Below are 27679 nucleotides of genomic sequence, written 5' to 3'. Positions count from 1 at the left end.
TTCCTCATTTGTAAAATGAGGATGATACTGTTTATATTATAAGCCTTTCAAGAGCAATGTGTTGATTAGGGGGAAGGTATGTTAACATCGTGGGCTTTGAAAGGGATGTTATAGATGACCTCTAAGGTCCTTAAAAAGGTGTAATTTAAATGAATCATTTTTATACTGTTCAAAAAGGTTAGAAACTCTAATAGTGAATAGCATATCTTAATTTTTAAATCCAACAGAATAGTACTTTGGTATGGCCTTCTAAGTGGCTTGACAGGATGTGCTCATTACGTAAAGCCTTTGTATAAGGTATTCATCAACATAAAGCATAATCTTTTGCCACTATAAACATAGATGGCTATGCTGTAACCCTGGTAGCCTTATTTAAAATCCAAACTGCAATTTGTCTTAGGGAAAGGAATCCTACAGCTCATTCTTTTTAAGAGGCCAATTTATGTCTAAATCACCAACAAACCCTATGTTAATAGTAGAACCCATGGTGAGCTCAGAGCAGTAATCTAAGACATTTAGAGAAATGAGTAGACACCTAATTTTTATGAAACAGCAGCATCAGGAATTCACAACATCTCATGCTTCCTTTTAATCAATTCTATATTTCCCTGCTATTTCATTAAATACACATTCACCCTCAGACTAAGAATTTTCACTGGTGGGAATACTCAATAGCAAACAATTAGCAAAAGTCACAATGCAATGTAAAGGAGACCAGACACCTGGTTCTCAAGACAGCTCAGGGTTTTTGTTGTTGTTGTTGTTGTTTTCAGGATTCAGGGTTTGTTGGTTTGGTGTTTTGTTGTTGTTGTTGGTAAGTTAGTTGGTCCCAGGTAACCAGGAATTCTAGGAAAAGCATCTATGTAGGGATCCTACATACAGCTACATAAACTGTGAAGTTCCTGAATTCCTTCATGAACTACCATACTTAGCTTAAATAAATAAGGATGCTTTGTGAAGGGTGATATCAGTGATAAACTGGGGAGATCATAAAGTGAATAGAGATGCTTAAGAAATTGAGTTATAGCTCAGAACGAGAGCTCTGGATTTGATGGGATGGCCTTCCAACCCCTCTCTATTTACCTCAGATGCCTTGCAGTAAATTAGGGAGATTAAAGGAATGTAGATAGGTCTGTCCCCCAATTACTCTAGTTCATCAAGATTTCTTGATATATCTTCAAGAAAGATTTCTTTCTTTCTATCTATCTATCTATCTATCTATCTATCTATCTATCTATCTATCTATCTATCTATCTATCTATCTATCTACACACACACACACACACACACACACACACACACACACGGATGATAAATAGCTAGTATTCTAGTCAGTATGACTGTCCACTGGGACTAAGATATGTCCTAACTGGCAATCCTAGCTTGGGAGGAAAAGCAACAGCTTTTAAAGCCACTTTGTCAGTTATCTGGCTGTGGCCTTGGGCTTTAGCATCAGAATCACAGACTTTCGGAGTGAACAGGAACTTGAGTGGTCATCTGTAATGTCCATTTCAAAGGTCAGGATGTTAGCATCCCAACCCCTTAAGAACAACAGAAGAAAAAGAAAGAAAATGTCATCCACACAAATGCAGTTTATTAACATGCCAGCTCCTGAATGCTCATTATGCTGAGGAAAAAAAATCTTCTCTTTTGGAAAAATTGACAAGATTCTTCATGAAGGAGAATCCGGTTTGTTATAAGAGCAAGCTTCTACCAAATGAGTACTCTAATTGGGATTGCTTATTTAAGAAGCAGTCACACACAAGTGCCAGATGCTAGCCATGTGAATAGTTTTTCTATGAGTGGAAAAAAAAACCAAAACCCTGAGCAAACACTTTAAAAAAAACCCCAACCCATATTTTCCCCCACATTTTATTGTCACTTAATTTTGTGCTCTCCAAACCCCTACCCACATCTCAGTTCAATACATGCCAACCTAATCTGCAATTACTATTCTCCAGGAACTCCCAGAATCTGGATGCCAAATTACAAACAAACAGATTTGGAAACCACCATACTATGACCATGTTCTCATTGTATTTCAATATCCCCCTTCCAGTCAATCTGATGAAATGCAGAAATATTCTATAAACGTACACACTTTACGTTGGCATTCCAAAACTAGATTTCAAACTTAAATATTCCCAAATTAGAGGGATCCATAGTCCATCGTAGAATACTAGAGGGAAAAATGATTTCAAGAGACTATCTATTCCAATCTCTTATCTTCCCTAGAGTGTAAATACATCACCGCTTTGACCCTTACTGGTTTATGGTGCTATGGAGTGAGAGAGGAGGTCAGTTATCCTTCATTGCCCATTTTTGCTTCAAAAAGGGGCTAGGGTGAAGTTATTTGAATCCTCAAATCATATATATGGTAACTTGTAGATAAGTGGCCTCTGATGAAGCCACTCTTAATGTATGATCTCATGACCCTGCAACTATTATAGGTTCCCCATGATGTGACTACTTAGTTAATAGCTTCTGTAGAATGGTATGGTTGGTAGAAAAAGATCTGAGTTCAGGTCCCAGTACTACCATTAACTCTCTTACTGGATGCTTTTAGGCAAATAACTTCACCTCTCTCTTTCAATTTCTTCATTTTGGATAATGGGGTTAAAGTATTGTTTCCATTTATCCAGCAAGGGGGTTAGGAGGATCAAATAAGCTAACATATGTGAAAGCACTTTTCAAAGCATAAATTGCTTTATGATTCTAAGGTATTACCATAGAGAACTTTAGTAACGAAGAAGGAAAAACACCTGTTTGTGGCTAGATATTTGCCTCTGTGGCTAGTGTGGACAGAGAAAGCCAGATTTAGATAAGAAATGTATTTGTTTCGCTTTCCTAGGTAGGCCACAAAAGTGTACCTAGGAAGGGCTGAACTCTGGGATTTTTAAAATTGTTGGGTATTTAATAAGACCTACACATAACACAGATAATTTACAAATTCTGTAACTTAATGCTTACCCTGTCTCCAGGCCGCACCATGGGTTCTTGTTTTGTACCTAATTTATGTAGAATGTTGTAAGCAACCTTCATACTCCTTGTCCACAGTTTACCTGTTAATGCAAATTACAAAGGCAAAAGTTATTGGATTATTTCATCAAGAATATATACTTTCCACATAAGTATATGCATATAAAATATGCATGTAATGTTCAAATGCATGGATTTTAAAGAACCACACTTTTTTTCAAATTACCCAGAAACAAACTGTCAAAGAGTGAACAGAGATCAGGGTGAAGAAATGAGAAAAGGCAGTTTCCTGGAGACCATGGATAATCACTCACAATGTAGTTAATTAATGAAAGTTTGTATTTATCCCCTCAATCGATCTTAAATACTTTAACATCAGAAGACTGAGTAGGAGGAATATGAGCCATTTAAAAATGAATTTTTGTTGGTAATTTCCTTTAAAAAAATCATAAAGAGACAAAGTCACCATTGGAAATTAGGCAGTATATTCAGGGAAGTAACAGAAATCTATAAGACCTAAAGGCTTTTTTCAAGGGACCTGAGGGCAAAGGCTATCAACAAACCGTTCTCAAAAGAAGAACCAGAGACTATTAATCAGTGCATGAAGGACTGCTCCAAATCACTAACTAGAGAAATGCAAATTGAAACAACTTTGGTTTTACCTCAATCCCAACAAAATGCCAAAAAGAAAAAAAAAAGATGGGAATTGTCTATGCTGGTGGCACCGTAGATAGAAAGGCACACCAAGACACTGCTAGTGAAGTTGCAAACTTGGCCAAGCATTCTGGAAAGCAATTTGCAGTTATATCCCTAAAGTTGCTAAACTATTCATGCCCATACCTTTTGATCCACAGATCTTACTGATAGGTTTTTACCTCAAGGAAATCAAAGAAAGAAAAGTCCAATAGACACCAAAATATCTATAAAAGCACTTCTGTAGTAGCAAAGAACTAGAAACCAAGTGGATGCCCATTAATTAGGAAATGGCTAAATAAATTATAGTCCATGAATATAATGGAAAATATTACTGTGTCATAACTATGAATATGAAGAAGAATATAGGAAAGCATGAAAAGATTTTTTTGAACTTATACAAAATGCAGTAAGCAGAACCTGGAAAAATATATACAATGACAAACAGTGTATAGGGAAACAATAAAAATCAAAACTGAATGCTGTATAATCATAATGGCTGGGCTTGGCACCAAAGACAAAAATGCAGAACGGGAAGACCCATAAGCATTAATCCCATTATTTATGTGGCATTATGGCAGCCACAATGATTGGGAAGCAACTTGATTTTACAAGACTAGGTCCAATGTTATCCTGACACATAGACACATGCAAAATGATTTATTCCAACTATCTAAATATGCAGGCCATTTAAAGTTAATGCAATTCCTATTAATTGCTGCAGAGCTTTGGAACAGCTATGGAACTGATGCTACACATAGTATGCATTTAATAAATATTTGTTTGTCAATTGATTGATTTGTACAACAGTCAGAGTATACATAAAAGCCCCTACAACTTATTCATGCTAATGATATAAAGCTACTTAAGGCCTTTGACATAAAACTGATTCTAAGATGTAATGGTTGGTTATGTTAATAATAATAATATATTGCAAAAAACTAAATGTAATTTAACCTATTTTCTTACACTGAGGATACAAACACAACTTTGGTCAATCATTCTGTGTTTATATCTTTGAGTTAAAAACAAAAGGCTCCTGTGTGACCCTGGGCAAGTCACTTAACCCCAATTGCCTCACTAAAAAAAAAAAAAAGGCCCCTGGAATTGCATATTCCTTTTTTCCCCCTCTGAAACGACCACTGGTTAGACTTTAAGGAAGTTATAATAAAGAAATAGTTTCTCTTCAAAGCAAGAAGTATCTTCTCAGGTACAAAATGAAGAGAAATAGCAGTAAGTTTATAAGTAGAAATCATTCCCCTAACTTACAGCAATTATCTGTCTATTGATGAATTAAACAAAGCTAATTCTAATTCTAACAGCCTATGAGGAAATTATGTGGGTATGTTAATATTCATCTCTTTTCTCCAAAATAAAAGTCATTATCCCATTAGGAATAATTCAGAATGTGATTATAATCTAAAATCTCACTCTAACAAGAAACTAAACAAAAGAAAAAAACTTTGGCTTCAGATAAGTGCTTTTGGATCTAGTTTTATACATACTACTGCAGAACCAGCATATTTATTACAATCAAAATCAGACTGTCAAAAAGTGCTATTCATCAGTCTTCAATGAAATTTCGACTTATTAAAAGCTTCAGAATCTTAGGGTCTACATTATCATAATCACATACAAAATTGATCTTACAAAAAAAAGACTGAAGAGGAAAAAAAAATCATAATTTTGGCACAGTTCCAGTTTCAAGGGGGACAAGGAAATGATGACTGAGTTAAGTTGCTGATTCAAACAGGCAAAGATGTAGTATTCACTGAACAATTAAGGGGATATTTTTCTTCAATATGATAATCGTGGTATTAATTTAGCTTTATCATGCCTGTCGCTGCTGAAGGAAGAAGCTTAGTGAGGTGATAGATTTTGAGCTGGAAGGGACCTTAAAGGTCATCTACTCAAACCTCCTCATTTTACAGATACTTGTTAGCCTCAATTTGATTTGCCAACTCCTGGAGAAAAAAGGAAATTAGCATCATAACAAAAATCCCTAAATTCATCAGAATCAAATTACAAATGTATAAAAGGGGATGACAGTCAGGATCACCAAGATGTGTCAGTATCTACTACAAATGACAAATCTTTGAATTTAATATTCTGCAACTCAAAGCAGACAGGTGTACAAAGAAGACTCATGTCTCCTATAAAGCTGAGTATTATCCTAGAGGGGAAAATGGATCTTTACTGGAATAGAGGACTTTGAAAAGTATTTCTAATGAAAAGGCCAGAATTGAGTGGGAACTTACCAATGACAGAAGAAACAAATGTCCCTTCAGAACCTTAATGTCTTGAAGGAATTAAATAAGAAAAACAGAGATCCTAAGGGATAATTTGGTTTAGTTCTAAGGTTTTCAACAGGGAAAAGAAAATATAAGATAAAAAGAATAAATATACTGGACAGAAAAGAGAAAGATGAGGGTAGAATTTATTATTTCTCTTAATTGGAGTACAAGAGTATACAAACATGGAGGAAGAGTTGGTGGGCTTGGGTATCAAATGAATCTCACTCTTCTGTAACAAAGGATAGCTGAATACACACAGACTTATGAGTTTGGGGCTAGAAATGCATAGGACTCAGGGGGCAGAGCCAAGATGGCAGAGGAAAGGCTGTGATTCTCAGAGCTCCAAACAGATCTGTTGACACACCTCCAAAAAATTACATAAGACAACTCCTGGAGCAGCAGAAACCACAAAAGAACAGAGTGAGATCATTTTCCAGTCAAAGATGGCTTAGAAGTTCAGCAGGAGGGGTCTATTATACCAGGGTGAGAGGGGAGCTCATTGCTAAGCACAGATCCAGCCCTAGGCAGGCCTCACCTCCAGAGTCTTGGAATCTTCAGCATCAGAAGCTTCTTCTGAATCTCAGAACATGGAGTGGTGAGAGGGTCTAGCGGTTGCCTGGGAGGAAATAGTGGAGGTCGCTGTGGGAGCAGAGGTGGAGCACATTGCCCAGGAAGCAGACTTGAGTGGCACAGGTCCAGTGGGAGAGGGGCATAGGCATACCAAGCTTTTGACCAGACCACCGAGAATCAGATTTCAACCAGATTTCTGCTTCCGGGTTAAAAAGAAAGCAGACCCGTGGTTACTTATAGGCCAGGCAGGCTGAGAACTAGTCTCTCCTTAAATTGTACCACCTGGGACCCCCTGAAGCTTGGAACAATGCATCCAGGAAGCACTGCTCCACCTTAAGAAGGAGTTAAAAGCCAAGAAATAGGTGGACAAGATGAGCAGGCAGAGAAAGCAGCAGACCATTGAAAGTTTCTTTGGTGACAGGTAGATCAAAATACACCCTCAGAAGAAGATAATAATAAAGTTAAAGCTCCTATGTCCAAAGCTTCCAAGAAAAATATAAATTGGTCTCAGGCCATGAAAGCAATCAAAAAGGACTTTGAAGACAAAGTAAGAGAGGTAGAAAGAAAAACAACTCAGGTAGAGGAGAAAATGGAAAGAGAAATGACAGTGATATAGGAGGGTCATGAAAAAAAAAGTCAACAGCTTAAAAAGCCACATTGAACAAATGGAAAAGGAGGTTCAAAAGTTCTCTGAAGAAAATCATTGCTTAAGAATTAGGATAGAGCAAAGAGAAGCTAATGACTTTATGAGAAATCAAGACACAATCAAACAAATCCAAATGAATAAAAAATAGAGGACAATATGAAATATCTCCTTGGAAAAACAACTGACCTAGAAAATAGATTCAGGAGAGATCATTTGAAAATCATTGGACTACCTGAAAACTATGACCAAAAAAAGAACTTAGACATCATCTTCCAAGAAATTTTCAGGGAAAATTTCCCTGATATTCTAGAAGCAGAAAGTAAAATAGAAATTGAAAGAATCCATAGATCACCTACTAAAAGAGATCCCCAAATGAAAACCTCCAGGAATATTGTAGCCAAATTCCAGAGATTTCAGGTCAAGGAGAAAATACTGCAAGCAGCTAAAAATAAACAATTCAAGTACTGTGGAGCTACATTCAGGATAACCAAAGATCTAGCAGCTTCTACATTAAAGGATCAGAGGGCATGGAATATGATATTCTGGATGGCAAAGGAACTGGGATTACAACCAAGAATCACCTACCCAGCAAAGGGAAAAAAATGGGACTTCAATGAAAAGGGGGACTTTTGGTTAATTGTGATGAAAAGACCTGAACTGAATAGAAAATTTGACTTTCAAATACAAGACCCTAGAGAGGCATAAAAAGGTAAACAGGAAAAAGAAATGATGAGGGATGTTAAAAGGTTAAACTGGTTACATTTCTACGTGGGAAGATGACACTTCTAACTCATAAGAACTTTCTCAATATTAGGGCAGCTGAAAGGAATATACTTAGAGGGCATAGGTGTGAATTGAATATGAAGGGATGGTATCCTTAAAGCATTTATTTTTTGTTATTTTTTGTTTATCCTTTTTTGTGGGGCAGGAAGGGTGGGGTGGCTTATGTCTGGGGCTGGATTTAGGCTTGGAGCCTCCTGGGTCCAGGGTTGGTACTTTGTCTACTGTGTCACCTAACTGCCCCATGATGACATCTTTAAAATAAAGTTAAGGGGGAAGAAGAATGTACTGGAAGAAAGGGAAAGGGAGAGGTGGAACGGAGTAAAGTAGCTTACATAAACGAAACAAGAAAAAGCTTATGTAGTGGAGGGGAAGGTGGGAAAGGAGCAGGGGAGTGAGTGAGCCTTACTCTCATCATAATTGGCTCAAAGAAGGAATAACATACACATTCAAGTGGGTATAGTAATAAATCTTGTCCTGCAGGAAAGTGGGAGGGGAAGGGGATGGGGGGGAGAGGTGAAGGGAGAGCAGATTGGAGGAAGGGGCAGTAAAAAACACAACACTTTTGAGGAAGGATAGGGTGAAAGAAGATAGAAAATAGAGTAAATATCAAGGGGAGGGAATAGGATGGAGGGCAATACAGTTAGCTAAAATAGTAACTGTGAAAGAAATGACGAGAAGGATGCTATCAGAAGGATGTATGAAAAACCTAATCCATGTACAGAGAAAGAACTGATGATATCTGAATACAGATTGAAGTATAATTTTTTGTTAGTTCCTCTTTCTAAAGATATTTTGTTTTTTTTCTTTCACAGCCTGAATAATGTGGAGATGTTTTGCATGATTGCACATGTATGACTTATATTGAATTGTTTGATTTCTTAGGGGGGGAGGGAGAGAGGGAGGAAGAAAATTTGGAACACAAAGTATTAGAAAAATCAATGTGAAAAAATTTATTTTTTACGTGTAACTTGGGGAAAACTAAATAAATAAAGAAACAAATAAATAAACAGATGTAAATAAATAAATAAAAAATAAATGCATAGGACAACCAGGAAAAAAAAAGCTGGGATGGGGTAGGGGAGAGCTAAGAGGGAAGGTAATAACCAGGAGGGAATAGTCAGAAGCAAAACAAACTTCTAATCCTGAAAGTGAAATCTGAAAGGAATTTTTAAAAAGGAAATCAAAGCACAAGAATCTAAGGGGGGACCTCATCAATTGGGGGATAAATGAACAAACTTTGGCATATAAATTCATTATACTACATGATCAGTTTAGAAACACTGATCCAGATACAAATAATTTGCCAATTACAAGTGATCCACAGCTATTTATTAAGGCAGGTTCTCACCAACCTCTCCTTGGTTAACACATTGTTACTAATTTCCAATATCCTATGCACTTGACAGTAATAAACTTTCATTCTCTGTTTTAAGATTTTATAAATCAGATTATTCTTTCTCCTGGAATAGTCTTAAATAGTTATATTTTAGACTATAGGAAATACAGTTTAAAAGAAAGAACAGTACACAGAAAGTAAGAATCAACCAACGTGTATTTAATAAGCGTCAGGCACTGTCCTAGGTGCTGGGATAGGAAAAAAATAATGAAACAATTGCTTCTTTCCACAAGCTTTGGTTCTAATGAGAAGACCTGGTTCCGCCACCTAGTATAATGTAAGTTTTAACTTTTGTAAAACAGGTAATAACATATTTTTTACCTCACAGGGTTGTTACAAACGTGAGGCCTCAAGTGGGTGATATTAAATGCCCACCAAACTTTGAAGGGCATCATATCTCTCACTTAGGTGGTCCAACTCCCACCCAATCCCTATCCTCTGGTTTGCTCACTTACTCCAACCTACTCTCATAGTAGTATGTCTGGATAGACTGATGCCACAAGGTTACATTCAGACTCTCTCACTGTCCTACCAGTAATCCTGTTAGGAGAAATAGATTTCCCCTACTCTACCTCCTCAGTGCCTACCCAAGACGTTTCCTATCTATACAACCAGCTACTTACAATCAGGACATTTTTAGATCTTAAACCTAAAAATTTACCTTAAAAGAAAACAAAGGAAATCATATTTACAGGTACTAATATATTTAAACAAATGCCTAAATATAATAATACACACCACAGCACATATATAACTTGAATCATACTCCCCCACCAATGCACTCAGCATCCATTAGAATGTGAGCTCCCTTAAGAGCAAGGACTGTTTTTGCCTTTCTTTACATGATAAGTGCTTTTCAAAAAAGGATGTTGATTGACAATGGTGAGAAGTGGGTACACAGGAACCTGGCAAGAAAACAGATGAAGAAGGAAAACTCATTTGTTTAGTGCTATTCACAATTCTGTTAATGGAACAGATACATGTGCACCACACAAACCTGCTGCTCTTGATGCTTATCACTCTTCAACTTGGGAAAGTTCATCAGACTGGCTATTTCTGGGTTACATAGACCAGCTGAGTCAGTTATAAACTCACAGGTGTGCTGAATCATACAGCCACAAGGGGGCTCACAACAACACAGCTCAGGTGGACCTGTTTAGCCAGCTCACCAGGACACCAAAGCAGCAGCAAAGTTGGCCAGCCACAGGTGGCAGCAGAGGCTCTTATGGGAAATTAACCTTCAAACCCTAGTTTGTACTAATGGGCAATAGTTATTACCAAAAGTCTTGAACACTGAAGCCCATTCTCTTAATGCATCCACACTGCTTTTGAAGGCTTCAACATGGTTCTCTGTTGTTTTGGTGTCCAAGTAACTAGGTTTATATTCATATTTTCTGCTTTATAATAAATAAAAAATTGGGGGCAGCTAGGTGAAGCAGTGGATAAAGCATCGGCCCTGGATTCAGGAGGACCTGAGTTCAAATCCGACCTCAGACACTTGACACTTACTAGCTGTTTGATGCTGGGCAAGTCACTTAACCCTCATTGCCCCACAAAAACAAAAAAAAAAGAAAAGAAAAAAAAGATAAATAAAAAATCTTTTTTTCTGTCTCTTTAGAATATTAAAGTGTTCCAACACAAGCAAGGGATTATTTTACATTATTCACAAGGAAATGAGTCTTTATATTTATACCATACTTCATTTTCTGTCCAAAACTATTCAAATACCATTTGAAATTTCAATTCAATTCAATGTTCTACATATATTTGAAATTTCAGATGATATTCGGATACTATTAAAACAAAGTTATTTCACTGATCCTTATAGGTATCAAAATAACTATAACAATGGCAATATCTTCTATCCTTTGATACTTAGTATAAACATTTTCCTTGATACAGAAACACTTTTCTTCTGTTCTTTTCAACACCAAACAACTCCATATGAAAAGAGGAGGGTGTCCCTTACACAAGGAAAGTGCTTTGTAATGGTAAAGGGGTTATGTATGTAAGCTATTATTATAGAAAAAGAGTTAAGGGAGCCAGTTGGTGTTGTGGATTGAGGGCTAGCTCTGAAATCAGGAGTGTGAATTCAAGTACTGCCCCTTACATAAAGCTTTATGACCATAGCAAGTCACTTAACTTTTTAGTGGGCTCTAGGCAATTTTCCAAAAGTATAAGTTATAGAATAGTTGATTATAGTCAGGAGAAATTTTCACATGGGGAATGCACAAATGAATTTCAGAAATATAATAAAAAATCCCACCGAGCCTAACTAGCTTGGGAGCTAGGAGGTATTGTTTTTCAGAGGGCAGTATGGTACAATGACCGAGGTTTGTATTGCAACTCTGATACTTGCTCCTTAGGTGACCTAAAGCAAGGCACTTCAACTTCTTGGACCTCAGTTTCTTCAGCCACAAAATGAGGGAGTTGAACTAGATGCCTTCTAAGCTACCAGCTCTAAAGCTAGGATCCGATGATTCCTAAAGGTGCCATTTCCTTCCAATAGGTGCTTAATGTAGCTTTCCTTATAAGCCTGGTGTTTCTTACAACAGCAAACAGTGTGGCTCAATGAGAAACATTTCATGTTTATAATAGTTTCCTTTAAAATATTAAAAGTGGAATTATGTGTAACTCACAAATGCTTATCACTTATGATAATTTTTCAGGATGAAAATTAGTTTAACTTCTTTTATTCTGCTATAAAATTTCCCTTGCCCTTGTAACCCATGGGGAGGGGGGTGGTAAACTCTGAGATCATTGTGAAGGAAAAAGCTAATTAATTCAGACCCCATTAATTTATTATTCAAGCACAAATTGTACCGATGTTTACCTCTTCATGACCTATAAAGATAATTTGCTAAAATATTAATAGAACAAACAAAATCACAGGGGAGATTTTTAATGTAATTGAAAACAAACCTTCTGGGTACTTTTAAGAGTCTTACTGTCATACAGATAATCTAGAGGCTTGAAGGGGGTAGGGCAAGGCAACCAAATTATGGACACTGCAACTTTAACAGTCTTTTGTCACTTTATCAATACCAAGTGTGGGTTGTGGTGTTTTTTTTTTTTTAAATAGCTGCTCAACCCAGCTGATTCTACTTATCCTCTCTTATTCCCCTTGGAATTTGAATAAGGAATAAGCCTTCCTTGAGAAGCACATATCTCTAAGTGAGTAAGTCCAGAGAGGGGTCTTCAGTCATGTTCTGACTGCTGTGATTAATGAGGATAGTCAGGAGGCAGAGTAGATAGAGTGTTACACTCAGGAAGACCCGAGTTCAAAGCTTACCTCAGACACTTATTGCTTATGCGATCCTGGGCAAGTCACTTAAGTTTTCTGTGCCTCAGTTTCCTCATCTTTAAAATAGCAATAATAATAGCAGAAGCCTTGCAGAATTGTCACGAGAATCAAAGGCGATAACACAAGTAGAGGGCTTTTCAAGCCTCAAAACATTATTATTATTAATTATTATTATTATTACATCATTTTCAATATCTTGTTTTCACTGGGGGCAACTCTCCAAGCTGAGGAACTCTTTCTTTCCCCCAAGTCTGAATGCTATATAAGGCATGCTATAATGCCTTATACCCTTGGGGTTTTTAATACCATTGGAGTTTTTATCATCTGCCTTTGCCAATGTAAAAAACAACCACTAAAATTCTGATTCGTAATGGAGTATATCTTCTTTTTGTCCAATAAACAGATGCATTAAGGGATCTTACTCCAGAGGAGGCTCTCCACTACAGCAGAATGGAGTACTCTATTAATGGGATCGTCAATAAATGAGAGGCACAGAATTTCAGCTGTGCATTAAGTGGGCACTACTGCTCAATAACAAGCCAACTCTAGGTTTAAAAGCTTCCAGGGTATAGTAATGCCTTTGCTGATGCACAAGACAACATTTTCACATACATAGATATGATAAGAAGGCTCGATACAAGGACTTTTTCCATTAGTTTCCCTAGTGTGGATAAGAACAAAGAAAATGTTAAAAACAAAAATTATAGATTAAGTTTTAAAAGGAATTTACCAAAGTTTATGTATGTTTTAGCAGAAAAAAAGAGAAGCAAAAGAAGAAACATGTCAGTAAATCACTAATCAAAAGAAGGTTAATGAGGAACAAAATGCATAATTGTGATAGATCTATCAAATTATGAAATGCTAAAGCTGTACAGGCTTAGATCAACAGAGAAAAGGGGTCCTTAGAAGAAGTCACTGATGTGTCTTTGGTCACATTGCTAGTAATATTTGGAGTGTATACCAGTTATTCTAACCTTCACTGAACTGAAAATAAATATGAAAAAAAATTACATCACAATTAATAGAAACTAGTCATAAATGTTACATTTTATGAAAAAGGTTTCCCTCCACTAAATCACAATACTTCAAAGTTAGAAGAGACTTCAGAGGTCACCTAATTCAATATGGACTTCAGCCAAAATTCCATCTATGACATGCCTAACTGGGAATCATCCCCCCTCTATTTAGAGACTTCCAATAAGTGAGAAGTTACTCCTATTTCTAGCTTACAACTCTAATTTTTAGAATGTTAATCTACCAGTCTGTAACTTCATCCACTGTATCCAGTTTCTGATTTCTAACACTAAAGAGAAATTTAGTCTCTGCTGTAGTTCACTGAAATAATTTTGGATCCCATTTCTATCATCCAATGTACTCACTATCCCTCCCAGATTTGTTTCTTCTGAAAAACTGATCAACATGGTATCTATGCCTTCCATCGAAATTTCAGATAAAAATGTCAAATAACATAGGGTCAAGAAGAGATCTTCAAGGTCTATTAGAGGCCTATTCTCTATCTGCTAGATCACCCAGTTTCTGTTTTGAGGGAACAGGAGAGCTCAGGCAGCTTGATGCTTCCTCTCAGCCATCTTGGCTCCGCCCACCCAGTTTCTCTTAAAGAAGAACAGCCTTCAAAAATGTGAAATTTATCCACATGTCTTTTCTTATAATATTCCTATATTATAGCCTTGCAAAGCACCAAAGAAAGGCCTCTATCATTTTTCTCCCTCTCTTAATTTTTAAACAGTATTTTATTTTTCCAATTACATATAAAGACAATTTTTAACATTCATTTAAAGAAATTTTGAGTTCCAAATTTATCTCCCTCTTCTCCCTCCCTAAAACAGTAAGCACTTTGATATAGGTATCAAAGATAGATGATAAATAGATAGATATATATATGTATGTATACACACATATACATATACAAAAATATATTCAATCATGTAAAACATATTTCCATATTAGTCATGTTGTAAAAGAAGAAATAGACCAAAAGGGAAAAAACACAAAAAATAAAGAAAATGAAAATAGTATACTTAGAGCTACATTGAGACACCATTGATTCTTTCTCTGGATGTGGATAGCATTTTTCATCATGGCTCCTTTGGAATTGTCTTGAATCATTTTATTGCTGAAAAGAGCTAAGTCATTCATAGTTGATCATCACAACAATGTTACTATTACTATGTACAATGTTCTCTTGGTTCTGCTCATTTCACTTTGGATCAGTTCATTATTTTACCATCTTTTTTCATGCAGAGTTAAGTCAACATGCATTTATTAAGTACCCCTGTGAACTAGTCACTATCCTAAGTGCTGGAGATAAAAGAGTGATTCTGCAAACCACAGTACTTAAATGAAATGAGCACTAAACAAATGTTTATTGAATGAAGAATATATGAGAATTAAGTGAAATGTTTATATTTTAATAAGTCATTCTTATTTAACACCAGATCAGAGAGCCTTAAATTAACTATGACCTTTTATTAGAGCAATATAGTAAAGGTAGAAAAGTAGGTTTTATTTGGAGTTAGGGAAAGCTGACTTCCAGTTCTAGTATTAATTAATTTGGTGTTCACAGGCAAGTTTCTTTATTCGACAACTAACTCATTAAGTCCATGTGCTTTTCCCTTATCTTACCTAGAACTCAACTTCATGGTAATTTTAGAATCATACCACCTTCATTCTGACCATCCTTTTCATTCCTTCCTTTCTGGTCCACCAACACCACATTTATATGGAAGCTTTTACCTTATCCTTTTTTTTTTTTTGCAGGACAATGAGGGTTAAGTGACTTGCCCAGGGTCACACAGCTAGTAAGTGTCAAGTGTCTGAGGCCAGATTTGAACTCAGGTCCTTCTGAATCCAGGGCTGGTGCTCTATCCACTGCGCCACTGAGCTGCCCCGGTTCTTCTTTTTTTTTTTTGCAGGGCAATGGGGGTTAAGTGACTTGCCCGGGGTCACACAGCTAGTATGTGTCAAGTGTCTGAGGCCGGATTTGAACTCAGGTCCTCCTGAATCCAGGGCCGGTGCTTTATCCACTGCACCACCGAGCTGCCCCCGGTTCTTTTTAAAATAAGGTAAAAGCAGGGGCAGCTCGGTGGCACAGTGGATAAGGCACTAGCCTTGGACTCAGGAGGACCTGAGTTCAAACCCAGCTTCAGACGCTTACTAGCTGTGTGACCCTGGGCAAGTCACTTAACCCCCATTGCCCTGCAAAAAACAAAAAACAAACAAACAAAAAACCCTCCCCAAAATAAAATAAGGTAAAAGCAGACAGCTGGATGGTGCAGTGGATAAAGCACCAGCCCTGGATTCAGAAAGACCTGAGTTCAAATCTGGCCTCAGACACTTGACACTTACTAGCTGTGTGACCCTGGGCAAGTCACTTAACCCTTATTGCCTACCCTCTGCTCCGCCCCCCCCCCAAAAAAAAGAAAAAAGAAAAAAAAGAACCAAGCCACTTCCAAACCATAACATCAGCTTATATTCTAGCTCCTTTTTATCAGTTGATTTATCCCATTAGATTGTAAGCTCTTTGAAGGCAGGAACTGTCTTGTTTGCCAGTATTTGTACCTTTAATGCTCAGCACAGAGCTGGCACTTAGTAAACCTTTAATAAATGATTTTTTCATTCATTCAGGCTATATCCTAGGTTACAGATGGATGATGATCTGCCTTAGTAGTTTGGATCCCAATACTGATAAAATCACGTATCCTTGACATATCTGTATAACACAGTATATAGCATTTTGTTTTCTAAAACATGACAGTTTCTCTTTTTGAACCATTTTCACACTCAGTAGTAACTGAAAAAAAATTAGATTTGTATGTGACTTTTTACAAAGGTAACGCACTCATCTGTCAATTTCCAGCTGATCTGAGAAAACAAAGCCCCTTAATAGGTATTTCACTTTGACAACAATGCTCTGCCACCTAGTGGTGACAAGGGCAACTGCAGGCTTTCAAAAATGTATAACCCTAACTATAGACACTGTAAGGCAGTGAGTTATGGCTTTTCTCCCTTCTAATTTCCAAACTTTCAGGAATCCAAGGAATACATAAGAGAATACTCTTTGTAATATTCTAAAATATATGAGCATGATTAAAGCATCCAGGAGCTCTATCCCTCATTGGTGTGTATGGTCATACTATATTTCAAGAACATTAATTATACCATTACCACTTTCACTACTAAAAGAGCAGATTCAGTAAGAGGACTGCTTAAAACCCACTCTAGCATCAGGTGGTTATATGAGGCAGCTAAAGTGTTGGAGTTGGAGTCAGGAAGATCTTGGTTCAAATCCTGAATCAGACAATTTACTAACTCTGTGACCCTGGGCAAGTCACTTAACCTATGTCCCAGCCTCGGTATCCTCATCTGTAAAATAAGGATAATAGTAACACCTACTTCCCAAGGTTGTTGTGAGGATAAAATCCTGACATATGCAAAATTCTCTGAAAACATCAAATGCTAGCTGTTGTTATGAGACAAATAGGAAAAGCTGAAGTTTGTAGTACATTTTCAAGTTTGTGGAGGACTTTATGTATGTATATCATCTTGTTTTAACCATACACCAACACTGGTGACCAGTACTATATATTTCCAGATTTAAAAACTGAAGCTTAGGGGAGTTGTGAGTTGGAGGCAGCTACTGCTTTGCATATTTTCTTCCATTTCCTATCATGATGTTGAAAACAAAGTGGGCTCTAAAAACAGGCCAACAACTGTTAATTAAAGTGCTAGGTATTCAGTTAATTGTGTGTGTGTGTGTGTGTGTGTGTATGTGTGTTTTCAAGATAAAGGTATGCTGACATGAGGCAAATAATCCATTCTTCTCATTACTGCCTTGGATCCTTTTCAGGAATACAAACGTGCAGAATTTACAGGGTACCCAGGTCACTAAAAAGCTGAATATGGGATTTGGATCAATTATTGCTGGGGTCATTTAGTTTCTGACACTGCTTTGATTTTGCTAAGGAAGGTATAGCCTTTACCTACTGCATGTGACTAATGTCAATGGGAAATAAGAGTTCTGTCAAAAAGAGTTAGAACTGGGGCAGCTAGATGGCGCAGTGGATAGAGCACCAGCCCTGGAGTCAGGAGTACCTGAGTTCAAATTCGGCCTCAGACACTTAACACTTACTAGCTGTGTGACCCTAGGCAAGTCACTTAACCCCAATTGCCTCACTAAAAAAAAAAAAAAGGAGTTAGAACTTCCCAGGCTAAATTCTCAACATCCAGGCTGGTCCTTCATTACTTGAAGCTATTGTGAAGCATTGAGAGGGAGAGGAGAGGGAGGGAGGAGAATTTTTGTCCATCGACAATGCTCATCGTGGATGAAGGTACTGGTGTATTAACTCAACAGACTCATCATCTAATGGAATCTGGGGGACTTCTAGGCACTGAAGGTTCAGGATGAACCAGCAGTGTGATAAAACACCTAAGAAAGCAAATTTAATCTAAGGCTGAATTGAGAGACAAAGCAGGAATAAGCTCACCCTACCCTTCCCTGGGTTAGAGAGCATCTCTAGTAATGAGTTCACTTTGGGAAACCACATCTTAGGAAGGACAATGATCAACTGCAGAGTATCAGGAGGGCAGCACGGATGGCAAAGAATATCAAGACCACATAGTATAAGGATCAGTTGAAGGAACCAGGAATGTTAAATCTGACAGAAGATTCAGGGGAGGGAGGGGAGAGCATGATATGATATCTTTTTCAGTATCTGAAAGGCTTCCCTGTGCAAGAGGGTTTAGATTTACCATGAATTTCCTTAGGAGGCAAAACCAGCAGCAGTTGGTTGCAAAGAGGTAGTTGTCCAGGTAGAGTTTGGACTAACAAATCTCTGAGGCCTCCTCAATCATGCTAAGTGCCATTTTGTATGCCCCCCAGCTACTTGCAGCCAAAGGAAACCTACAAGACAGCTGCCTCTGACTCGGTCATACCTCATGTCACCTTTAATGGTATGCAGGTAAGTACTGGAACCATTGAAAACTCAGAAGCAGCAGTTATATCCTGTTAGCTCCAGGGCAAAATTTCACAGGTAGAGGCTTCCTTCTCTGCAGTTGGGAAAACCATATATCCTTGAGCAGAAACTTCAGTGGACCCACTGAGTATTCCCTCCATTGGAGCACACTGCCACCCACCTACACATCCTCTTATGTCATGCACAGGGGAGAATTAAATTAATCATTACATGAATGAATTTCTTTAAAACATGCAATATCCACATCCAAAGGAGGATATAAGAAAATAGAGCCACCAGAAACCATGTTCTACACTGACTCATCCATGGTACCAAATCTGATATCCATCAGTGAGGTCTTCATGCATAGAACAATGGCAATGAGATCTCCTGCTCATTCATTCCTCCAGGTTTGGAATACCCAGAGAAGCTTGTAAAGTAAGGTCCTCTCTTCTGTTCCATTATAAGTCTAATATACAACAGCAACTGTTTCCTTCTGTTCATCTGCTATATAGCAAGCAATGGAGAAATTACCTTTATTGTTCTTACCTACCACCAATTAGAGGGCTGTGAATGGCACATGGACAAGACTGAGAGGGAGAAGGAAAGAGATGAGCCCAAAATATCACACGGACAGACATGAGACATTTGGGCTTTGCTTAGCAAGTTGGTTTCCATGACAACAACCAATGAAAGAGCAGACTTTGCTATGTCAGGCAGGGAGGGGAAAAACCTCTATAACCACCCACTTTCTCTCTACCCACAAACCAAAGAGCATAATAAACATAGCTGAAAATATTTGTCTTCTCCAGTTAACTAGTTACAAATAATTTATTATTTGCGTTACTTGTAATGAATGAAGAATTTTTAAAGATTGTTTCTCTTGCTTTGTAAAAAACTATTTTGGGGAGATTTTTTTGTTTGTTTCTTATGAATGAAACAAGTCAATAAGTTTTAACATATATTCTTTTGCTATTTCATATTATGGGAAATTATTTCATTCAAAAATAGCAAACATATTTCAGCTGGCAAAATCTGGTATTCTGTACATACAGTCATTAGTTTTTGTGCTACTCCTGATTTTCATTAAAAGCACAGAGATTCCCATAATCCTGAGAGACCCAGTCAATACTATCATTTTAGAGGTAGTCAACAGTTATTTATTAAGCACCAACAATATTCTAGGCATTGTGCTGAATTCCAGGGGTACAAAGAAAGGCAAAAAACCAATCTCTACTCACAAGGAGCATACATTTGAATGGGGAAGAAAACATGTAAATAAATAGGTTATATACATGTAATACGGAGTAGATGGAAAATAATCTGAGAGGGGAACACACGAACAGCTGGGAAGACTGGGAAAGTCATCCTCTAGAAGATGGGCTTTGATCAGAGACTTGAAGGAAGCAAGAGAATCCAGCAAGTGGAAATGAGAGGACAACATTTCAGACTTGGAGAACAGCCAGTGAAAAAACAGAGATGGGAGATGGAGCAGTGTGTTTGAGGAAATGCAAGTAGGCAGTAACACAATGTCTGAGCTGAGGGACTTAGCAGATAAAACTAGTAAAGATAGTGCCAGAATCCTGGTCTCTGAGCTCCCAGTCTGAAAATTTCTCCACAAAACCTCATTATAAGTCCTACCTATTCTTACTGAAAACTGACTATTTTTCTTTTTCTTTTTTTTGTGGGGCAATGAGGGTTAAGTGACTTGCCCAAGGTCACACAGCTAGTAAGTGTCAAGTGTCTGAGGCTGGATTTGAACTCAGGTCCTCCTGAATCCAAGGTCAGTGCTTTGTCCACTGCGCCACCTAGCCGCCCCCACTATTTTTCTTTAAAGAACTTCCAATTCCAGTGATTTAGGCAGCAGAAATTAAACATAGCACAGAAATAAACTCTAACCTCTTACATCTCTCTCAAAATTGATTCATGGTATGTTCAGAATGGTTGGCAAAATCTTTCCAATCAATGTGAAGGCTAAATTAGGATGCCTCTTCAGACACTGACATATCTGTCAATCTAATAATGTAATATTGAGATAAGATGCAAAGATAATATAAAGATTAACCCAGTTAGGAAAGATCTTTCTAGATAAATCTGTTATCAATCCCTATTTAAAAGATGAAAGTACATATTAAAGCAAACACTCATCAAGTCTATGAAACAATATCAAAATACCTAATAATAAATCCATTATCATCTGAATACACCATCAGAAGGGAAACAAATTGAACTTGGTAAAGCTACATGCTTTTTAAGTAAGTTAAAACTTTAATTGGTGAAATTAATATTAGAGGCAATATAAAGCATTTAAAATTTTGTTAGATATCAGAAACAAAGCCTTATCTCTATCTTAATTAAGGAAAATACCGCCAAACTGTGTTAGAAGTAAAAACAGTTATAGGAACCTACAGGAAGAATAGTACAAAGCACAAATTCATTAATCCTAGCCCTAGATTACTAACATACTTTTTTGGGGAGAAAAAGCAAACAAACCAAAATTGGCAGATCTTAGCCGAGTTACAAACACAGAAGACAACCAGGACATTCGCTGAAATTAGAAATAAGCTGAAGAAAAAATGCTATTTCAACTATGGGAATTTCTTAACCAAGGATATTAAGCAAGAATCCAAGGTAGGGGAGGGAAGGAATTTAAAAAAATGCTAGAAGGACACATAGCAAAAATGAAAAGCAAATTAGCTTTGAGCCTATAGTGTGGTAAGAGAGGAAAAAGAAAACAGCTTTTTTAATTGTAGTATTAATTGTAAAGTGGACATTGGAGGTCAGTATCTTCACTTGGATTAGACTTAGAATCATGTTTCTAAATCTGGATGTCCCTCTCTAATTAAAATTTAGGTAAGTGGAATGAAACTCTGATGGAATAAATATAATAAAGGCGTTAACTAGTCAGAGATTCTTATTTTTAGTGTATGCATTGAGATTATTGGGAAATGAAATACATATAAGTCTTGTTTCAGGTAATGTGATATCTATAATAATACCTATTCTAACTCCTTTACATGGTTGTTAGGAGGAAGTTAATGGAGGCTTTGGAAATCATACGGTGCTAAGCTACTGTATGGGGACAACCAGGTGGCACAATAGATAGAGTGCTAGGTCTGGAGTCAGGAAAACTCATCTTCCTGAGTTCAAATCTGGCCTCAGACACTTCCTAGCTGTGTAATCCTGGATAAGTCACTTAACCCTATTTGCCTCACTTTCCTCATCTGTACAATGAGCTGGAGAAAAAAAATGGCAAAGCACTCCAGTGTCTTTGCCAAGAAAACCCCAAAAGGGGTTACAAAGAGTTGGACGTGACTGAAACAACTGAACAGATTAATCCATGAGGTTTCTGTTACTATCTACCAGCTCACCAGAAAGTATTCTATCAATGAGTAGTGAATCCTGTTGTGTATCTAGGCCTATGCATTGTGACACCATGGGAGATTTAGGAGAAAATGAAAGTCAGGCTCCTTGCTGGGGGTGGGGAAAGCGTGTGGTGACATACACAGGGTCCCCTTGTGAGGATCAAACTCTTCCATGATGGTCTTCCCTAGCTATTCAGAACTAGAACAACATCCTCACTCTCTAAACTCTTGAAGTTTTTTATTAACAATGATGATTATGAAAATAATAGTTATTATTATAATGATTGACATTTATATAGAACTTTAAGATTATCCAAGTGTTCTACACATATTACCCTATTTGATACTCACAGTAACCAAGAGTTAAATCCCATGGGTGTTATTATCCCTATTTTGTAAAAAAACTGAGGTCACAACAAAAAAAGCTGCTATAAATGTTTTTATATATACGGGTCTCTTTTTCTGTCTCTCTCTGATTTCCTTTCATGCTTCAGGGATTTTGTCCCCTGTCCCCCTTTTTTTTAATGGAAGGGAAAAAGTGGAGGGGAGAAAAATAAATGTTTTACCCATGACATTTACTCTACCTCATTCACACTGGAAGTATCCCCCACTCCTACTCCCAGCCTCTACCTCTGATTGGCTCATGCTTCCCAGAACCTCCATCTTAAGGAGGACACCTAGACCCACCATGCCTTCAGTGCTCTCCATGGTGTAGCCCCTGCCGGGTACCTCATCTTTCTTCTCTCCCTTTTTCAACTGTCTTTTATGTGTTATCTTTCCCCCAACAAAATGTAAACTCCTTGAGGGTAGGGGCCATCTTTCTGTATTTGTTTTAATTTGTTTTCCTAGAGCTTGCCACAGTGGCACAGTGCTTAGCAGGAAGTAATCTTTTTTTAAAATTTGACTTGTTAATTAAAATTTTTTTTTAAAGGAAGTTCTAGTTGTGTGTAAGAGAGTGGGGGCGGGGGGAGGGAGAGAGAGATGTACAGACAGAGGGAGAGAGAAGGGGAGAAGCAAAGAAAGAGGGGGAGAGGGAGAGAGGAAGGAGAGAGGGAGGCAGGCAGACAGACAGACAAATTGATTAAGCCTCAGAGAAACTTTGACAGGCCTATAGTTATACAGCTATTTCCTATAACACACAACCAGATCCTTAATCAAATGAATATATCCTAGCCTTGATGCTTAACTGTATCCTTTCCAGTTTAGTCTTCTCAATTAGACCCAAAAGCTTCCTGAGAACAGAGACTGTGAGAAGAAGAAAGATGGGGGAGGGAGCTACCCATAAATAATTGAATGAATCAGACAGACTATATTCTGTCTTGTACTGTTCCTTAAACATGACTTGGTGTGGTTCCTGCCAAACTCTGTTCTCATCCTTCCCTTTTAAATTTCTTGTTTTGTATGGGCTGTCCCCCATGCCTAAAATAGTCTCCTCTTCTAACTCTACCTCTGGCAGTTTTTCTTATCCTTCAAACCCAGGACGTATGCCACATCCTTTTTGGTCTCCTTTTCCTTCATTTCTTCCCATTCAGAAACCCTTTCTCTCTCCCACTCGGCTAAACTTCTCACATCTGTGCATTTGTCCTTCTTTCTGAGCTAGAAGATTCCTGAGGGCAGAGGGTTTCAATTTTCTTTCTTTATATCACCAGCACCCAGTAGAGTGCCCTGCAATAATAGGTCATGGGTTAGATTTAATGGTACTTAATTAGATTCAATGGTCTTGATTTCAAATCTATAATAAGTCAGTAATTAGGACAGCAGATTTCAGTTGTCAATAAATCATTAGGCCAAAAAACATAAGCATCAAGCATTCACTGAATGATTGCTGAGTAACACCCGGTAATATTAATCTCTTTTAACCATACCAACATGGTGCCTGATGAATATGGCAATGAGGTCTGATTTTTTTCTTTAACATTCTTTGATGTGCTAAGAACCATAACTAGGAACAGAACTTATCAGTTGTTAGGCTCCAGGTAGATGAGGTCAGCTGCACTTTCACACTCATATAAAGCAATCTGGAGTGTCCAGAGAAATTAGGTCATCAAGTAATTTGTAGAAAGTACCAAGGTGAATCATGGTGGTGCTTAAAATAGAATGGTTATGTGTGAATGTGTATATATAGTTGAAATGTGTATAGTTTATATAGTTATATATAGTTGAAATGTGTATAGCTTTAAGGTTTTGCAAAGCACTTAAATACATCATCTCTCATTTGATAGCTATATTTGCAATACAAACATATACATATAGGTATCTATGTACATAGACATACATGTATAGGTATGTGTGGATGTGTGTATGCAGGCATGAACACTATCATAACACAGCTTCTCTCTCAGTGGTGTACACACACACACACACACACACACACACACACACATATGAGCCAAAGCATGCCCCCTGAAACATGAGAAATTCATGTGAGAAAATCCTTAAGTTGTTGGCAGATGACTGGACTCCCTTCTAAATAAGGCTGATCAGTGTGATGAAATAATGGGATTTAGCAGATACTTAAAGACCCACCTGGAGATTAATCTATACTGATTGAATCAAGTGAGAGTGATTGACTGCTGATTAGTTCACTGGATTGTAATCACACCTGGCTATCCCTTAAGAAGGTATTGTTCTCAGAAACTAGACTGTGAACTCAACTTGAGAACACCTTCAAAGACAATGGATTTGGATGATGCCAACCAATCACCTTGAAGCAGTGTGTAAGGACTGCCTCTGTTCCAGATCTATAAAAAAGCTTCCACAATCAGCTTGCAAAAGGGGTTCCTGCTTAAAGCAGGCTCGTGGAGGAGGACTTCAGGAAGAACCCAACCAGGCTGGAACTCTAGGCTAGACTGGAGCTGAAGCTTCTGATTTAAGGCGACCACAATTTAGATTTTAAACATCACATCAGTAATGGTAATATTTCCTGTATATAAGCCTGGCTTATGAAGCAGAGAAGCCCTATCTTTGTCTAATATGGGCAATGAGTGCCTACCTGGTGACATTTATGTTAAATGTTGCATGGGCTCAGTGCTTCTCTCCATAGAAGGGTGTGGCCCCCCACTCCAGACATTTCCTGTTTATACGTTATACATGTATAATTCTTTTTGTTCATTATACCTATATCAATGGGCCAATTAAGTAGAAGATAAAAATAAAAAGACATTTCATACAAATAGCTAGTCTTTTCAAACAAGCAACAACCGATGAACCAGTTCAATGTGGTGGAAAACCCTGCCCTTACTGGACGAGAAATATATTTGATATGATGTACCCCATGAGTGTCAAGTATGTACATTTTTTTTCCTTGCAAAACCCACTACCGGGAGAGGGACCCAATATAATGAGACTCAGGGAGGGATGAACAAAAAGATTGGGCCTAAAGAGGCATCTATTATCAACTGGGCTCATTTTATATCTATTACTACTATCTTCACCCTTGAGACGGATGCAAAGAAAACCTGAAGTAGGAACCTGTGTGGGAGCAATAGGACTTGGAGGGATCATCATGGAGGGATAGGACTTGAAAAGGAAAACAAGAGTCTCCTGGAAGGGGACTAGATAATAGTAGCAACATGGGATCAATAACAGAGCCATAGATTTAGAGCACGGAGCAAGTAGTTTCAATAGAAAGAAGTACAGAACATTCCTGAAGTCCTGAGGTTCCCAGCGCATCCGGTGGGGGGAGAGAGCAGATGGCAGTCAAAGGCCATGAGGAAGGGCAGCCAACTTCACCATACTGATAATAACAGCTGAACAAGGCAACCATATCCGACCACCTAGGAAAGCTCTCACACTAAAAAGGCAGTTAATATCCAGGATCAGATACTCCACTTTCTAAGAAAAGGTGGAAGACAGTTGAAATGGAAGTCTTTGGGAAGCTTAAGAGGTTCTTTTTCATCCCAAATGCCAAGGGAAGTCATCTGACTCCTGATGAAGTCCATGTTCATGGAGCATAAAAGGGCTCAACTCGAGTATACTTTAGAAACAGAAATCAGCAGTCAAAGTCAGAGGCTTACTGAAGGTTGGGGAAGGGATCTCTAGAAAAGCTAGGATTCCTATAGCATTGCCAAATATGTATTTGTTAACTACAGATCATAAACTTGCATTAGGCTAGATCACTGAAAGCAGGATCTAGAGTGAAAGATAAATCAGAAAATGAAAAGAGGCACTATGAATGGGCCAAATCTTGTTTCCTATAAATGTACAAGGGATACCAGGATTAAATGTCAAGTAACAAATTTTTCAGCTTTGCCTAACATTTTTTTCATTAGCTCCTCTCATTATGTTTCAAGAATCATAAAGTGGGTTTGGGTTTTTTTTTTTAGCTGAAAAGGACCTTAGAACTCAACGCTGCACACTTATTTTTACAGATAAAGAAACTGAGAAGTAAAGAGGTTCAGTGATTTGTCCAAGGTTATAAAGGCAGTAAATTACAGAGCTGACATTGAAAATCAGGTCTTGTGACTTCAAATCTAGTACTTTTCCCATTTTATAACAAAGTGTTGGGCCTCGAGTCAGAAAACTTGAGTTCAAATCCTGCTTTGGACACATATTAGTTGTATGACATTGGGCAGGTCACTTCACCTTTGCCTTCAGTTCCTTATTTGTAAAATGGGGATAATAATAGCACCTCGTTTCCAGAGTTATTGTGAGGATCTAATAATATCTGTAAAGCGCTTGGCAAACCCCAAAGTGCTGTACAAATGTTGGCTGTCATTCTTATTCCATTCTGCTTTTCCCTCTAGTACACAGTAATAAAATCCTTTAAAAATACTAACAGAAAAGTTGTGTGCTATTTATAGAGAGCAAGAGATAAATCCTATTTTCACTCTGGAGGTGGCAGCTGTATGAGAACAATAGGGATTACTTATAATCTAAGCCCTGTGATTTATTGTTGTAGGAATAGAATGAGTAGCATCAGGAGAGGCTGTGAGGGTGACCAAGTTTGTGAACCTGGGGCCACACCACACACATGCAGTGATAATGTCCAGCCATGTTCAACAGGAAGACATAATCTCAGTGACTACCTAACAGATGGACTTTAGCTTTTCTGGGTTAAGACCTAAAGCAAAAGCGCAAAGACTTGTTTTCTTTGTGAAAAGGTTCATTCTACCACACTTCCTTTATCTCTCCCTCTGGTCTCATTCTGTTTTCCTGCCCCACCTTCCTGTGTTTATACACTTCCTTCCCAGGTGTATTCTTCTAGGCTCATAATAATAATAATAATAACTGGCATGTATGGAGAGTTTTCCATAAGTCATCTCATGTGGTCCTCAAGACAACCTTGTAAAGTAAGTGCTATTATTAGACACATTTTACAGATGTAGAAACTGTACCTGAGAGAGATTAAATGATTATCTGGGAATCATTGCTGTTGCCTGACTTTGTGACCCCATTTCAGGTTTTCTCAGCAGAGAGACTGGAGTGGTTTCCATTTCCTTCTCCAGCTCATTTTACAGAGGAGGAAACTGAAGCAAACAGGGTTAAATGACATGTCCAGGGTCATACAGCTAGTGAGTGTCTGGGGCTGGATTTGAATTCATTAAGATGAGTCTTCTTGACTCAAGGCCTGGTCCTCTATTCACCGTCCCAACTAGCTGTCCATGGGAGGACCAAGTCACTAGTAAATGATTAAGCCTGACTCCAAACCCAGGTATTCCTCTATCCATCATACTAT

The 27679-nt window shown here is 37.8% G+C and overlaps 1 protein-coding gene across 1 annotated transcript in view; it reads right to left on the bottom strand.

Moving 5' to 3' along the window:
* The window catches only part of DIP2C (disco interacting protein 2 homolog C), a 604567-nt gene that overhangs the window by 168648 nt on the left and 408240 nt on the right, over nt 1-27679 (bottom strand). The window contains 1 exon segment of the mRNA XM_043967134.1: nt 2971-3062. Coding sequence (XP_043823069.1) covers nt 2971-3062 — 92 coding nt within the window.

This window comes from Dromiciops gliroides, chromosome 5 (assembly GCF_019393635.1).
Source record: "Dromiciops gliroides isolate mDroGli1 chromosome 5, mDroGli1.pri, whole genome shotgun sequence".
Lineage (NCBI taxonomy): Eukaryota > Metazoa > Chordata > Mammalia > Microbiotheria > Microbiotheriidae > Dromiciops > Dromiciops gliroides.
Note: the sequence above shows the minus strand (reverse complement) of the source record. Positions and strands in the feature narration are given on the sequence as shown.